Source organism: Chinchilla lanigera, unplaced genomic scaffold (assembly GCF_000276665.1).
Source record: "Chinchilla lanigera isolate Chin_1 unplaced genomic scaffold, ChiLan1.0 scaffold00002, whole genome shotgun sequence".
Lineage (NCBI taxonomy): Eukaryota > Metazoa > Chordata > Mammalia > Rodentia > Chinchillidae > Chinchilla > Chinchilla lanigera.
Genome location: NW_004955403.1, coordinates 9,154,749 through 9,170,211, shown reverse-complemented (window position 1 = coordinate 9,170,211; position 15,463 = coordinate 9,154,749). Strand labels below are relative to the sequence as shown.

General features: G+C 37.2%; 1 protein-coding gene across 5 annotated transcripts in view; it reads left to right on the top strand.

Annotated features, from left to right (window-relative positions):
* Positions 1–15,463, top strand: part of Ankar (ankyrin and armadillo repeat containing) — a 41,972-nt gene that overhangs the window by 4,748 nt on the left and 21,761 nt on the right. For 4 of the 5 annotated variants that reach the window (XR_001233247.1, XM_013512361.1, XM_005373315.2 and 1 more), the window contains exons 3-11: positions 711–1,148; positions 2,647–2,810; positions 3,631–3,734; positions 6,080–6,260; positions 6,985–7,204; positions 8,618–8,653; positions 10,067–10,268; positions 11,854–12,062; positions 14,971–15,075. Coding sequence is in view for 4 of the 5 variants with exons in the window: in XM_013512361.1 (XP_013367815.1) it covers positions 711–1,148; positions 2,647–2,810; positions 3,631–3,734; positions 6,080–6,260; positions 6,985–7,204; positions 8,618–8,653; positions 10,067–10,268; positions 11,854–12,062; positions 14,971–15,075 (1,659 nt within the window). In the remaining variant the exon portion in view is untranslated. The remainder of the gene's footprint in view (positions 1–710; positions 1,149–2,646; positions 2,811–3,630; positions 3,735–6,079; positions 6,261–6,984; positions 7,205–8,617; positions 8,654–10,066; positions 10,269–11,853; positions 12,063–14,970; positions 15,076–15,463) is intronic. The other variant, XM_013512359.1, reaches the window with a different exon arrangement.

The window sequence follows — 15,463 nt, the reverse complement described above, 5'->3', positions numbered from 1 at the left end:
TTCAGCCTCTTGAAGATGGTGTCTCCATAGCTCAGTGACAGCTTAGACAGCTGGTAGCTTTCCTTTTTACGCCAATTGTTCAACTTTTGAGAGAAGGTTCTAAGTTTAATAGATATAAGGAAGGAAGAAATTCTCCCTCCCCTGGGACAGAACATCTCAAGTGGTGCTGGTGGAGTAGGCACTAATGCCATCTGGGTGGGTGTTTCATCAGGATTAGTTTACCAGGAGGTTCTCGGTTTACTGTATGTGTCTAGCTTCCCTTATTAGCAAAAAGAAGTTTATGATATTAGGCCTGAAAAACTAAAATATACTTTTTATCAAAGAAAAAGGCTGATTGCTTGATTAAGGGGACATCCCATTTTCCTGTTGTTCTTCCATATTTTTCTTGATTAAAGATGGGACTTCAATGATTGTGTTACCATGGCTTTATGTTTCTTTCTGTAAAAAAAAGAATAGCTCTTGGAGGAATTAGTAGAGGAAATCTATTTCTTAAAATTCCAGTGGTTTTTATCTTCTCTCTGCTTAGTGGCCTATTCATCCCTCTGCTTTTAAAAATCTTATACTATTTTATTGTGTCTCATTGTTTTTATTTCACTGTAAGCCTAGCAGGATTTCAACATGAAAGTCTGTGTTCAGTTTGGTGTATTTATCTGGGAGGAAGTCAAGCATGACACTTTCACTGTCTAAAATTTTTCTCTTTTACTGTGAAGGGTTGGTTGATATTACACAGGATCCAGACTTTAGTGGAATCTATGATGAAGACCTGAATGAAGATCCAACATATTATCCTAACAGCCCTGAAGAAAAAGCTGTCTTTATGAAATATGCTGAAAATATTCTGCTAAAATTGACATTCAGTACCACACAAGTTCAGCAGTGTGAAAATGTCTTTATATTTGAAGCAACCTATTGGCTGACCAATGCTATAAAATATACTCAGGATTATCTTGATATTTGTACCTATCAGAGACTACAGCAAAGATTATATCTTCAAAAAAAGGTTATTCAAAAATACTTTGAGAAGAAAAAAGAAATCAGAAGAGGGATAAGTTACCTAAAGTTGATATGTTTTCTGGTTCCATTTTTACTAAGTTTGAAAAAGAAGATGAAAGTTCCATATTTAAATAGCCTGCTTCAGCCTTTTTCAGGTAGGATATCACCAAAAATCAAATATAAAATGGTATATGTCTGTAATAAATGCATATCTAATGTCAGTTTGTTCTCATATATACTCCAGGCTTATAATCTTTTAGAATAACAACAAATTTAATGTTTCCAGTGTAATTAAAATATTTAGCATACATACATAGCATTTTGTATATATTTATGCTAATTATAAAAACTACTAAAAGACTTAAAATAAGTTCCAAATAAATAATGCACCATGTTCATCTAAATTACCCTGTAAACTCAATACACTTCTATTCAAAATCCATACCATATTTCTCCTTAAAGTTTACAAATAGAATGATTTTGCATTTCTTTAAAAAAATGAAATGATTAAAACTATACTAATTAAGTGAAAGAATATTGGCACTTTAATAAACAAATGGAACAATATACATGAAACAAGAGCTGTTTATATGGAACAGGGCTTTGCTCTTACAGAATTTGATAGGACTTCATTGCAAACTCTTCATGCTAGCTAGATCCACACACAATTTATGCATTTCATGGGTGTCCAAATATGTAGGTTTCTTCTAATGAGGTTCCTATTCAGATGTCAAATTTTGGTAGAAACTTTGCAAATCATTTAGTACAATGTTGTAATGTAAGAATTCAGAGATAATGATTAGCTCTATTATCTGTGATTTTAAAATGGAGTCAGGACAGTGTCCCATGGGTATGTGTATGTGTGTGTGTGTGTGTGTGTGTGTGTGTGTGTGTGTGTGTGCCTAAGGGGCTACGTAGATGAGATATTAGCTGTATCCATAATGTTTTCTTTCATAAGCTGTTGAAAGCAAACAGAACTAAATATAAAGTTTATTCTATATGGTCAGATTAGGGTACGATAGTATTCTTTGCACTTTCATATACCTTTTACATTTCTCAAAATACATAATGGTCTTACATGGATGAGAGCATCTACAAACCAGTCAAAATACTGAACAAGCTTAATCCTCACTAAGCTTTTACAAAATTACATTTAAAAATATGCATTATGTGTGGTTTTATTACTTTTGAGAAATATAGGCCAGTTGGTTTTTTTTGTATATGAAATATCCACCTATTTATTTATAGTATGTCTTTTTACCTAAGCTAATTCAGGTTTTTGTTTATTTAGCCAAAGATTTTCTAAGACACAAAATTTAAAGTCTTTTCTGATCACTGAAGGTAAGATAAAATCTTGAGCTCATTTATAGAAATCAGTAGGTAGAATAATGTTTTGACTATACTTTTACAATGTCTGTACAGTGAAACACCACAGAGAGTGCCCAAGATGTTTCATATAAACAACTTTAGTGTTCAAAATATCATATATACATATTTAGAACATAAATAATTTTATATACTATAAATAATAAGATCTTACTTTCATGTGGAATTTTTTTACTTTGCTTACATGAACAAAAATATAGATCTTCAAAGTAAGGTTACTTGTATTTGTTCATTTTTGTAAATGAAAGTTTGTTTTCATTTTGGGAGATGACAAGGTCAAGACAGAGCGAGAGGTGCCGCCATTTATTTATGGACGAGATTTTAAATGCCAGAACTTTCACTACAAAGAGAATCAATACTTTCATGTTCATGGAGGAATTGAGTTTGATATCACCACCCCTTCAATTGAGAATGCTTTGGACGATTTTAAGGTTTAAGTTATTGTTGTTTCTGAGATAGTTCCTTGTTTTGCAATACTTTTTCTCCTGTTTTCCAACCAGAAAGCGCTTCTGTCAATATAGGCACTATGTAGAGGTCCAGTGAATTGTTCTCACAACTCTCCTAAGTTTTTCAAACATTACTTTAACATAAATGAATTAGGAGCAGCTCTACCTAGGGAACTGTGTTGATGTTAGGGATAAAGTGATAGATAAGGTGGGTACAGACATCATGCTCACAGAATTTACAGACTTCTAATAGGCTATATTCCCCCTACAACAGTTTATCAAAATGTCTGATAGAAGCTGGGCGTGGTGGCACATGCCTGTAATCCCAGCACTTGCGAGGCTGAGGCAGGAGGATCTTTGCGAGTTCGAGACCAGCCTGGGGTACAAAGTGAGCTCAAGGCTGGCCTGAACTGCAGAGTAAGAGCCTGTCTCAAAAAGACCAAAAAAAAAAAAAGTGTGGTAGAAAATACTGAGCACTCACTATAAATAATCCTTCCCCTCTCCTCACAGACTAGCACTAGGAAAAGAGGCCCTTTAGGGTTTGAGAACAACAATCCTTCATCTGGAATTTCCTACAAACATGCATTTCAGCTGCCATTGCTTTTCTACCTCTACTACATTATTTTTCCTTTGTGGTTTTCCTTTATTTTCAAAGTAGGGATAGGATACATGCAGTTACTTTCAAAATTTTCTGGGATGTTACATTTACATTTTTCACTTAAATGTATATATTTTCATACAAAGGAAGTCTTATAATTATTTAGATTTGTACAAAGATGGCTTAGTAACATAATTAATATTTTAGACCAATTTAGAAAAAATACGGGAGTGTGCTGCTAATACATTTGCAGAAGATTTCGGATACAAAGAATATTACTCCATACCAGTGATGGAATTTTGTGGGAAAAGGTAAGGAACTTTCAGTACTTATTCACACCAGCCACATATTACTGAATGTTAGCAGAGAACATGGAACAAGAGCGCATCAAAATGCATCAGCTTTAACTTTGCATAGAGATCCTAGAAGCTACTTAAAACCTTGGGATGGAGACAGTAGAACACTAATGACCCCAAGAATGACATACTCCCTCGACAAAGCATGTATTAAGTGCTATAGTTATTACTTTCTGCACCTTGAGACCTTCTGCATAACAATCCTTAGAGTTTATAATTACTTTGTATAACTAACACCATGGTTACATCATGGGAGATGAGGATTAAATCTTGTGAGACAGCTGAAAGCAGCAGACTCAACACACACTTTTACTTCCATAAGGAATACGGTTTTAAAATCCTCTCCTCCCAAGTCTTGTTGTGCCTGTCATTTTCTTTTTGAAGTAGTACATTTCCTCCACGCAGTGTTGCTAACATATTTTATATGTTGTGTTCTTGGATTTTCACACCTTAAACACCAACTTTTGGAAACAAGGACTGTAGAGAGGAAATATTTCAATTAGCAGTGGGTATTTAAAAGCATATAAGGAAGTTTGTTTGTTTGTTTGGAAGGGATGGAAGTTAAGAGGATATGACCAAGTCTGGAACTCTGGAGAACAGTGACTTTTCAAGAGGGTAGGGAGAGGTAGAGAGAGGAGAAAGACAGCAAAGGAGACTGAGAGGGAAAGATAACAGATGGGACACTATAGCATGTAAGGTAAATATAGAAAGTTTTAAGAATACGGAAATAATTGAAGAGCTCCCTCCAAATATGGCTATAAACTGGTAAGAGATTTTGGTGGCTTTGGTTAAAGGAGGCTATTAGCCATGAGTTGAAGAATACAGTGGAGGGAAGTTAGTAAGACAGGAAGGTAAAGATTCTTAATTTCTTTCAAGATGCATGATAACGAGGAGAACAGAAGAAAAAAGGCGTAGAGAGTATCAGGATAGTGGATGAAAGATGGATTTTTCCCTGAAATTCTGCCTGGACGAACAGTTACTACCAGAGCTGAGGTCAAAGACCATATGGCACCTCTACAAGTCAGGACACAGGGACGAGTGACTGGCCCTACCGCTTAGTCTGGCGCTGTACCTGCAGGGTGTGCGTGAACACGGCCTTCACTTTGTATTGTTGTGGTGTGATGTTATGTTGTGAGGAGGGGTCATGGTTAGGGAGAATGATCCCTCCATCAAAGCACTGAGGTCTGTTAGATCTTAAAAATTAGGGTTGAAGTGGAGATCAAGGAGAGTATTGGCCTCTGATTAATTCATAACAGAGTGTTTCCCTAAGACTTTCCTGTAACTGATCCACGGGGGCCAGTTATTCTCCCTCAGCCACTGGGCAAGGAGTTTCCTTAGCATGCAGTCAGGAAATCATTCCCCCCAGATTAGTACTGTATAATGGAGCAAGTCTCTCAGCACTCCTAGGAAAACTGACAGTCCCCGAGGAGCAAAGCAAAGAGTCTTAGGAGAAGGGTGCTACTGTTAAGAATGTCGTATTGACGGTAATAAGGAGCTGCATCTAGAGGAAAAACCTAGGGAACATTGAGAGGCTCCCACTGATAGGGGCACTGGCAGCTGAAGTGCTTGCTCATCACTAAAATCTGGGCGTGGGGAGAGTACCTCAGAGGAGGTGGGGGAAGGCCACCATTTTTCTTTACCTGTGATGAGAAGCACGCCCAGGAAACACACTTACTCAGAATTGAATCACTCTTCTATCCCAGAGTGCCAGCGTCCAGGACTGTTGCGAGCTCCCCTCCTGGCCCGTGTCTCAGGGATCTGGCGGGTTGTGAGCTTCCTTAGTCCACGGCTGCAGTGAGTGAAAGCCGAGGAGCTGTTACCCAGAGCCTTATTCCAAGTCAGACTCAAGGGCAACAACCCTGGAGAAAGAAAATATTGGCATACCGAGAGGTGCATGAACCCAGATGATAACCTAGAGCTCCCTGAGCCAAGTCAGACTCAAGGGCAACAACCCTGGAGAAAGAAAATATTGGCATATCGAGAGGTGCATGAACCCAGATGATAACCTAGAGCTCCCTGAGCCAGGATTTGGGCTTCTAGAGACTTCTAAGCAGCACCCCTGTCTGGTATGGGAAAGACAGTCAATCCAAAGAGCCAATATGGAGAAGATACTTTTCATATCAAGACCTGATTAGTAGCAATTAGTAACTACGTCATTAATGTATTTACAATCAAGTACAATTTAAACTGCAGTTCTATACTTAATTATTATGGAAAAACCAAGTCTTGAGAGGTTTATAGGAAAAAAGTAGCAAATCACTTCAAAATTTGAAAAACTTTTTTTTCTTTATTTTTTATAGCTATTATGTGATCTATTTTGAACTTGAAATTTTCTATCAGCAACTGTATAAGACGCAGTGGTGGGGAGCCATAAATGAAATAGTGAACACTCTGAGGGTGAAAAGACTTCCACTGACAGATGCTCAATTACACGAACAATTTAAGAAAAAATTTGGCTTCAAAAAAGCCATGAAATGCAAGGTATTTCAGTGACTATCACATAACTCAGTGTAAGAAGTTACATATTGTCAATAAGTATATGTCTCCAATTTTTATCTCAAGGATAAATAAGAGGTTAAATAAAATGTTCAGTATGATTTAAAATCCCGCATTTTACTAGCTGAAAGCTATACTGTTCCATATGACAAACTTTTGGCATGGTTTGACTGCTATTTCCTTTCCATGTGTTTGTTTTAAAACTTTAATAGCTAGTTTATTTTTCAAATATCTAGTAGACGGAATGCGTAAGGAGCAATACTTCTATCTCTCTATTTGGAGACCTAAAGAAGACAAACTGTTTCCATACTATACACTTCAAGTTTCTAGATATCTAAGTTTTCTTTAAATAAGGAAAGGAACCCAGTGATCTTCGTTTGTTTTTAAAGTATTTCAGAAGGTTTTTTCTACTCTGTTTTGTCTGCAAAGAAGGGTCTGTAACTTATTCTTTAAAAATGAAAAAAAAAAACAACTTTCCAAATATATTTCTAAAGTCTTAAGTATTTCCTAATATAGTAGCTATGACAACTTTAAGCACTGCCTAGTGAGGAACTTACTACCTTGATCATGTGAAATTTTCTACTGTAGTTGAACAGCAACCGTGTGATTTGTTTAACATATTTTGAGTCCTTTTTGCCTCAAAGCCAATTGTAGGCAGTTTTAATAGTAACTGTTTAAAAACTAATTCTGACCTTCTTCATGATTTCAGAGTATACCATTTGGTCTGAAGTCTGCTGTTGAGAGAGGGCTATCAGCGGTTTTCCACACATTTAGCCGTAAAACCTCAAGCTCCACCATCAATGTCTCGGATGAAGCAGGCTATGCTATCTTCCACCATGCTGCCCTCCACAACAGAATTTCCATCATATGTCATCTGTGTGATGCTAACTTCAACATCAACCAGAGACGCTTTGTTATGTTCAGCCAAGGTACCGTAAATCATTTAACTCTAAAATGTTTTCCTTATCCTTACCCCTTATTCCACATGAAGAATACCTGTTATTTTAAAGCAAGCTTAAAATTTTGTGTCTGTATCTTAAGTAAAATTGAGGGTTTTGTTATCTAAGAAGTGCTCCTTTTAGTTTTAGTAAGTACCAATTGTTGCTGGCTTATCTAAGTATCAATTGTTGCTGGTATCATATTTGTTTGTTTTGTCTCCCTTACTTGAATATTAGATCCATAAAGGGTAAGGATTTGCTCTACTTTGTTTGCCATGGTAAGCTAGTGTTCAGAAGAAAGCCTGGAATTAGTAGTTGCTCATGAAATATTTGTGGAATAAATGAATGTAGGATAGAATCTAGTAAGCACTAGTACAATTAATATATAGTGATGTCCTATAGAAGTTCAGAGAAAGGAAGGATGACTATGACCATTAGGTCCTGGTAGAATATTCTTATCTTATTTCAGCGCTCTAAACTAGGAACTAGTTTCTTTATAGTACACATATTTAATAATGAAAATATTCTTTTGTAATACTGTCTATGATTAATATCCCCTTTAAGGGTAACCTAATTTAAACTTTGTAAAGCCATTTTTTCTGATGGACAAATATGCATACATGTTTTTACATCCACTAGGATAAATTTAAGTACCATAAAAAATAAAATTATAAATGAAAGTAGAGAGATTGTCAGGATAGAGATAAGTTGTCAGGAATGGGTGGTACAACAGTGTCAACAATAAGAAATGGTGATTTTATATTTTAATTAGATCAGCTACTTTATGAAGCTGTGTTAATTTTTTGCACCCACAAAAATAAAATGTTGTACTTTAATCCTGCCTACAAGTGAAATTCGAACTCCAGCAGTGTGACTAAAACGCCTTAAAGTATGGAGATTTGTCTGTCAGTTGCAATATTCAGTTCAGAATAAACCTAGTTAAAATAATGTGGGATTCAGTCAAATCCAAATACAGTTTTTAACCTGTTATTTAAACACGTATTATCTTTAAATTTTTTTTTTAGTGTGAACAGAACCTTTGGTAAATTAAAGTCTCCCACTGATCCCTTGATTTCTTGGATTTCCATTTGTTGATGATTGGGTAGATTTTGATGTATGGAAAATGTATAAATCTACTAGTAATATTATTGCTTACTCAGCATGAAATTATACCAGCTGTGAGTTTTAGAGGCCACTGGAGAGGCAGAGTTTCCGGGTCTGCTTTGATTGTAGCATCAGGCGCAAGCAATACGCCCACGTGGCTTGACCAAAAGTCAGCCTGAGTACTATTTGATGTAATCTATACACTGTCATTTTGTTCTATTCAGAGGAGTCTTTTGACTAATGTGGGAAACTGCTATATACTAATAATCACGCTTCTATGTGTGTTCCCTTTTAAAACAGAATCATCCAAAATGGAAGTGAAAAAAGAAAGAAATGGTAAGACGTAAGTAAAATGGCTGGTGTGCTTCCAAAGACTATGGCATGTGTTACAACTTCTCTTAGAGCACACAGTCTGCAAAACATTCTGTCACATGAGTGTCCCATAATGATGTTTCATATTGTTTGAAGTATATTTTTTCTAATCATGGTTATTTGATTTTCTTCTTTCATTTTTTCCTTTTCTTAACTGTGAAATTTGCTGCTCCCTCTATTTTTATAAATTCAGATCCCCCAAAATGGTTTTTACACCTTTAAAAATAAACAATTAATGCAGGTTAGATCCTTGGCCATCTAGGGGCAATATCAGTCTCTGAGGTCTGAGACAGGGTCATCCCAGGGGTCTTGTCACTCTTCCTCAGAATGCAGAGAGCGAGGAATTGAAAAGATCAGATTTACATTTTGAAAACTGTGAATGGGGGAAAGATCATAAAAGGTAGAGATAACTAGCAGCTGAGGTGATTATGACTTGGGTCAAGGTGCTGCTGACCATAGAGATAGGCTCCTGAGATTTCTAGACCTTGGGGATGGATTCATTCTAGAGATAAAATGAAGACAGGGGCTAAGGAGTATTCCAGGTTTCTGTTTTGTAGAACTGGCTAGATCATAATGTCTCTCACTGATTTAGTGAGCAAAGAAAGAAGACCAGCTGTGGGAGGGGAGACAGGAGTTCTACTGTGGATGTATTAAGAGTGAGGGGAAAAAAAAAAAAAAAGGGTGAGGGGACATGTGAAGCTACTTAGCTGTGGGTAACAGAAATCTGGAGCTCAGAGAAGGTATCAGGCATCATGTGGGAGTCATAAAGTTAAAGGTGGTAAGTGAGGCCGCTGAGAAGAGAAAAAGGCCCAAGACAGCTTTAGGGCGCATTTGGACATGAGGGCAGTGAGAAGGTCCCCAAGGAGGCTGCAAAGGAGAAAAATAGGGAGCACAAGATCACAGGAGTCAAGAGAGGTAACAATCTTAAATAGGAACTAGCGGCTACCAGTACAAAAATACTATTCGGAAGTAAGATGAGAATTTGCAAATGGTCACTGAATTTAATGACAGGGAAGCCTTTTGCAAATTTTTCCAATTTCATGCAGTCTTCTACCCACAAAATATTGGAATAAAATGGAAAATAATTCAAATAAGAAATAGCTTATTTTCTCATAAGGCTATTTTATATATTCACTTAAATTTTCAAATATTTAATATCTTCAATGTTGTATATATTTATTCACTTAAAAGGTATGATATTTTTGTGATCAGACATCTGAATTAAAGAAATACAGGATTGCCTAATTCATTATTTTAGTGCTTATCTTAGAGACTTTATGTTGTATAACACTAAGCTATGTGGTTGGATGCCAAAAAGGCATGTTTTTTAGGAGCGTTAATTCTTTGACCACTGCGGTAATCTCCCTCCCATCCTAGGTCCGACTCCTCTGCACCTGGCTGCGCAGGCTTGCTCGTTGGAAAGCACCATCTGTCTACTTTCTTTCAAAGCTGATTTTACACTTTCTGAAAAAAGAGGCTGGATGCCAATCCACTTTGCCGCTTTCTATGATAACATCAGCATCATCATTGTTCTCTATAGGAAGGATCCTACTTTGCTAGAAGCAGAGGCGACCGCTGAGTAAGTTATTAAGCATGGTATTATAAGGATACAAATTTCTACATGCATGGCTTTCCCTACACATCAACACTGAAAGACACACTTTGTTATGGGTGACTTGATGTCCTTTCTGGTTACTGTCTTCCCCTACCATGTATCTTCAGAATTCATCAAGACAAGAGCTTCAGTCAAACAATGCACATTTTCTGGAAGAATCAGGAGTGAGCCACTGGGACTTGTTCCTACCCCTGTTGCAGCCATACTGTTCCACAGGATGACTGGGAAGAAGTGTAGGACTAAGGAGTAGGAAGTTGCTCAGCATTGAACCCTGTACCACCAGCAGTTAGCCCAGGGCTCCAGACCAAAGTGGATGGAGCTTGTAATGCAGAATAAGTATCTAGAGATATCTGATGTAATCTGCATGTTGTCATTTTGTTTATTCGTAGGAGTCTTTTGACTAATGTAGGAAATTGCCATGTACTCATAATCATGCTTCTATGTGTATTACAGTAAAAGAGAAAGAAAATTTTGAAGTAAGAAAGTGTCTGCAAACGTCTTTTGTTGTACAATTTAAGTGCAGACCAACCTTTGGGACAGAGGTCTAACTTGCCCTGAAGGTACATCCTTGTCTAGGAATCTGAAGAACACGTGTGACTCTTTTGAACCTCTGAATCTGACTGTGGCAGAGTTTCATGCAGGTTTTTCTATGTCTTCAGATATTATCAGTCTAGGGCTAGCATAATTGTTTGAGTTTCTTACTCAGTGGTCTATGGGCCAGCATCATTATTTCACAGTTTATTATTCAATGGTCTAGGGCTAGTATAATGGTCTGACAGTCCAGGACACTGACTTTCTCTTACTGCTCTTTGACATGGCTTTTACATCATGATACAAATGCAATTCCTGCTTCTATTATCATAACTATAGATAGCAAGAAAAAATATTGGCACTCTCTGTTCTCTTTAGGCAGTTGCCCTTGTAACTTCCACTAACACAGTGGCCAAATTTGGTTGTATGGCCATACCTATCTGTGAAACAGGTTGGGAAATGTAACATTGGGCTGGATAAGCACGTGCCCAACCAAAAGATTTTCAGTGTCTAAAAAGCAGATAGTAGATATTAAAAAAAAAAAAAAAACAAAAACAAAACCCTCTTCGTTTCTACCACAATTAGGCAGCTAGGATTTGAAATTTGGAAATGAAATGTGAAGAGATAGGTTTGACTACTACTTAAGCCTCAGTTTCATCATTTGTGAAATGGGCTCACATGTGCTTTGCTTTTTTACTTTAATCAGGGTTGTTATAAGGGCGAGACAGGACAGTCTCAGTATATTCTCTCAGTATATTCTAAGGGTTTTGTGTATCATCAACTCCCAAAGAAATTAAAAAGCATGCCAATCAAGTCAGGAAGGAGCTGGGAACCTATACAGCCAGACAAGAGACGCAAATGTGTTCCGCAGGGAATACAAGGGTGACACTCACTAGGAAGAGACAGTGATGGTATCAATCAGAGTTCCTACAACAGTAAGTTGAATGGCGTAACGAAAAGTCAGTTTGATGCTCTGTGTGTACTCAAATGTTCTTATAGTGTATTCCTTGATTTTTAGGAATCAGTGCACTCCACTTTTACTGGCTGCCACTTCAGGAGCTCTGGACACGATTCAATACCTATTTTCTCTTGGTGCCAACTGGAGGAAAACAGATACTAAAGGAAACAATATAATTCATCTGTCAGTGCTAACCTTTCACACGGAAGTACTTAAGCATATAATAGAGTTAAATATTCCTGAACTCCCAGTTTGGAAAACGTTAGTAGGTGAGTATAGAACACACAATTTCCTTGTGAATAAATGCTCTGATTATCATGAAATAAACAATTTATGAGTTAAAACAGAAACAAACATACAAATGATAAAGAACTATAGTTTTGTGCACAGAATTAGTTTTTCTAAGTTAAAACAAAAAAGTGGGTGACAGTTTTATATAACTATACTTTTTGTTTTTCAAGCTTTCTCAAAAGTGAAGTCATCTTCGCTACCATCAAAAAGTAACTAAAAAGAAAGGAAAGGAGGAAATGATTTTAGGTAGAAAAGATGTCTTCGAATACATTTATTACCTCCTAATTTTAGAGAAAATTTCAGCAAAATAATTCTTCATATTTTGATAAGTATTTTGTGAAAAATTTGGTTTAACTTCTCCCCCCAAGTTTGTGTTTAATCTAGCTAGAAATTTGAGGGTAAATGTTATGTGGCCAACTAAATGTATGCATTTAATTTTATTCCTTTCTGAGACCTCACTAAAACTGCATGAAGATTAAGTAATAATTTAACCAGTAGCAGTAGCCAAGCATACAAAGAGAAAATGAGAAAAGATATAGTAACAGCAAAATCTTAGACACAGATTCAGATAGGCAAGTGTTAGGACTTAGCTGACCACACAAAAGCCTTCCAAGCCAACCGTGGAAAAGCAGAGAGCTCCTCAGAGTCACACTTGAGAAATGGCAGCACCAATCAGAAGTGCTCTACTTAGAGCATCCTCAGGAAGAACTTAAGGGCACTGAAGCTGGAATTCTCCCTCACCAACAGACGATAAAAGGACCCAGGAAACTAGATGTCTCACCAGGAAAAAAGCAAAGAGAACTTCAAGAGAGTCAGGAAAGAGAAGTTCCAGAATGGAACTGTGAACCTAACAAAAGATGTGGGAAAAGGACCCAAAGTGGTTATATCTGGAGAGATGAACCCAAAGAAGCAGGGAGGGTGGGGTCACAAACCACGATATGTTGCTATAACCCTTTGGGTGATACTTAACTCTGAACCATGCAGATGACATAAAAACTAATTAAAGCAAACAGAGAAGAAAAAGAGCTGGAGAGTGAGAGCTGCTTTTTTCCACCAGCTCATTTTCGACAAGATATTTTTAAGATTTTTAGTCGCATTTTACTGGTCCAAGAATTCTAAATATTTGGCTTCAAGACAGGCTCAGTACCAATCTTGGAACTTGCTGAGAGCTGGGAATGTATTTTGAGTACATCAGCCTCAAGAGATGCTGGAAAGTATTTGTAATGTTCACTTATATGTATACAATTATATACATATGTGTGTGTGTGTGTGTGTATATATATATATATATATATATAAATTATATTTTAGCCTTTCTAGGAGGGCTGAGGATCCTCATGTTATTTTTAATACAGCTGAACCATTGCAAACATCTACTTTAAGAGTAGAAAATCTGGCCCTAACAATATTTTAATGACACAAAAACACTCACTGGCCAATGCTTCATACAGCCATTGTTGGGAAGTTCTGATAATGATTTGAATAGATCTGGCCCCGCTTCTTTACTTTTACCCTGGAATGGCTCTACCTCCTGATACTGCCCACTATGGGAAAAAAAAAATTAGTTTACTAGAGTCTCCAGGATTAGCCCTGGGAGAGGAAGCTGAGTTTTTTTTGTTTTGTTTTTTTCCAGTACAGGGAATCGAACTCACAACCTTGCACTTGCCAGGCAGGTGCTGTGCTGCTGAGCTAAATCCCCAGCCCCTGAGGAAGTGAATTGTAAGAGTGCACCATGAAGTGACCTAGCCAACATAGCATCAGGACGAATTTGGTAATAGGCTAGATGGGTAAAGAGATGAAGAATAGATACACCCATGGACTTTTCGCTTATACTCCAGACATTGTTTATGAGAAGGCATATTTATGTTATCGTTGATCTGAAGTATAAATTCATGCAAGATTTTTAAAAATATCTTTTTCACACCCAGAACATATGAAAAGCCTCTTATCTAATTTAGTGAATACTAAAATTTATTAGCAATAATGTAATTTACTTTACTATCCTTTAAAACCCATACTCAAACTTGATTCAAAACTGATTTCAGACACAAGAGACTTATTATTATTATTATTATTATTATCATCATCATTATTATTTTGCCTTTTTGAGACAGAGTTTCGCTATGCAGTTCAGGCTGGCCTTGAACTCACAAAGATCCTCCTGCCACAGCCTCCCGAGTGCTGGGATTATAGGTGTGTGCCACCACACCCAGCTCGAGACATATTATTTTGCAAGTGAATTCTAACTTTGTTTCCAGTTAAAGCCATTCAGATCAAATAATTTCAGGATTGTTTTTCACTAATTATATACATCACAAGGCTCAAAGATCCCAGACATATATTGTGTTAGTTACTGCAACAAATACCTGAGATACGTGAAGAAGAAAGGTTTATTTTTGGCTCCTAATTTTGGAGGTTTCATCCCGGATTGTGCAGCCCCATTGCCTTTGGGCCTACGGTGGGGTAGCACATTGTGGGAGGAATCACGGCAGAAGAACCCCCTCACCTCATGATTGAGTGTGGGAGAGAAAAGAGAAACGGAGGGGTAGGAGCAGTGTCCCACAGTCCGCAAGGGCGTGCCCCCGTGACCCACAACCTCCCAGTAGGTTTCACCTCTGCCACCTCCTGATGACATCAATGTGGAGACTATGTCTATACAAACGGTCCCAGTGGGGGAGCTTTGAGAACTGAACTATGACACACACAGTCTGTTCAGCATGTGTTAGACAAAGGGCCATTCATCATGGGGAGTTTAATGTATGCAGCTGGTGGTCCTTGCAGTGACCCCGGTCCTCGGGCTCACTTTCCCTGCACAGAAACAAAATGCACCATGCCATTACCTGCTACGTCAATTTCAGCTTGTGTTTTTCTACTGAATGCTTACAGAAATGCTGCAGTGTGAGAACTTTAAACGAAGGATGATGGCTGTCATGTCCTTAGAAGTAATTTGCTTAGCGAATGATCAATACTGGAAATGTATTTTGGACGCAGGTAGTTCAAAGTCTATGTATTAACTATATTTTTCCCATGCTATTTTAAGCAGAGCTGTTTTGCTGGCCAATTGTGTGTGTGTGTGTGTGTGTGTGTGTGTGTGTATTTGGTGCCAGGGACTGGACTCAGGGCCTCGTGTATGCACAGCGCACACTCTACCACCAGCCCCAAGATACATTTGTGATTGTAAAAAAAATCTTTTTAGTTCATTTTCAACTTCTTTTCCTTTTTTCCTAAGATCATCTCCTTTTTCTTTCAATCATTTATTTTCTATTTGGCAGCTGTTTAGGATTAAAAATCTGAATAAATTTTAGAGAAATTCTATTTCCCTAAAAGCTTACAAACTTAGACACTGATATTAAATTACTTTAACACACTGCTCTTATAT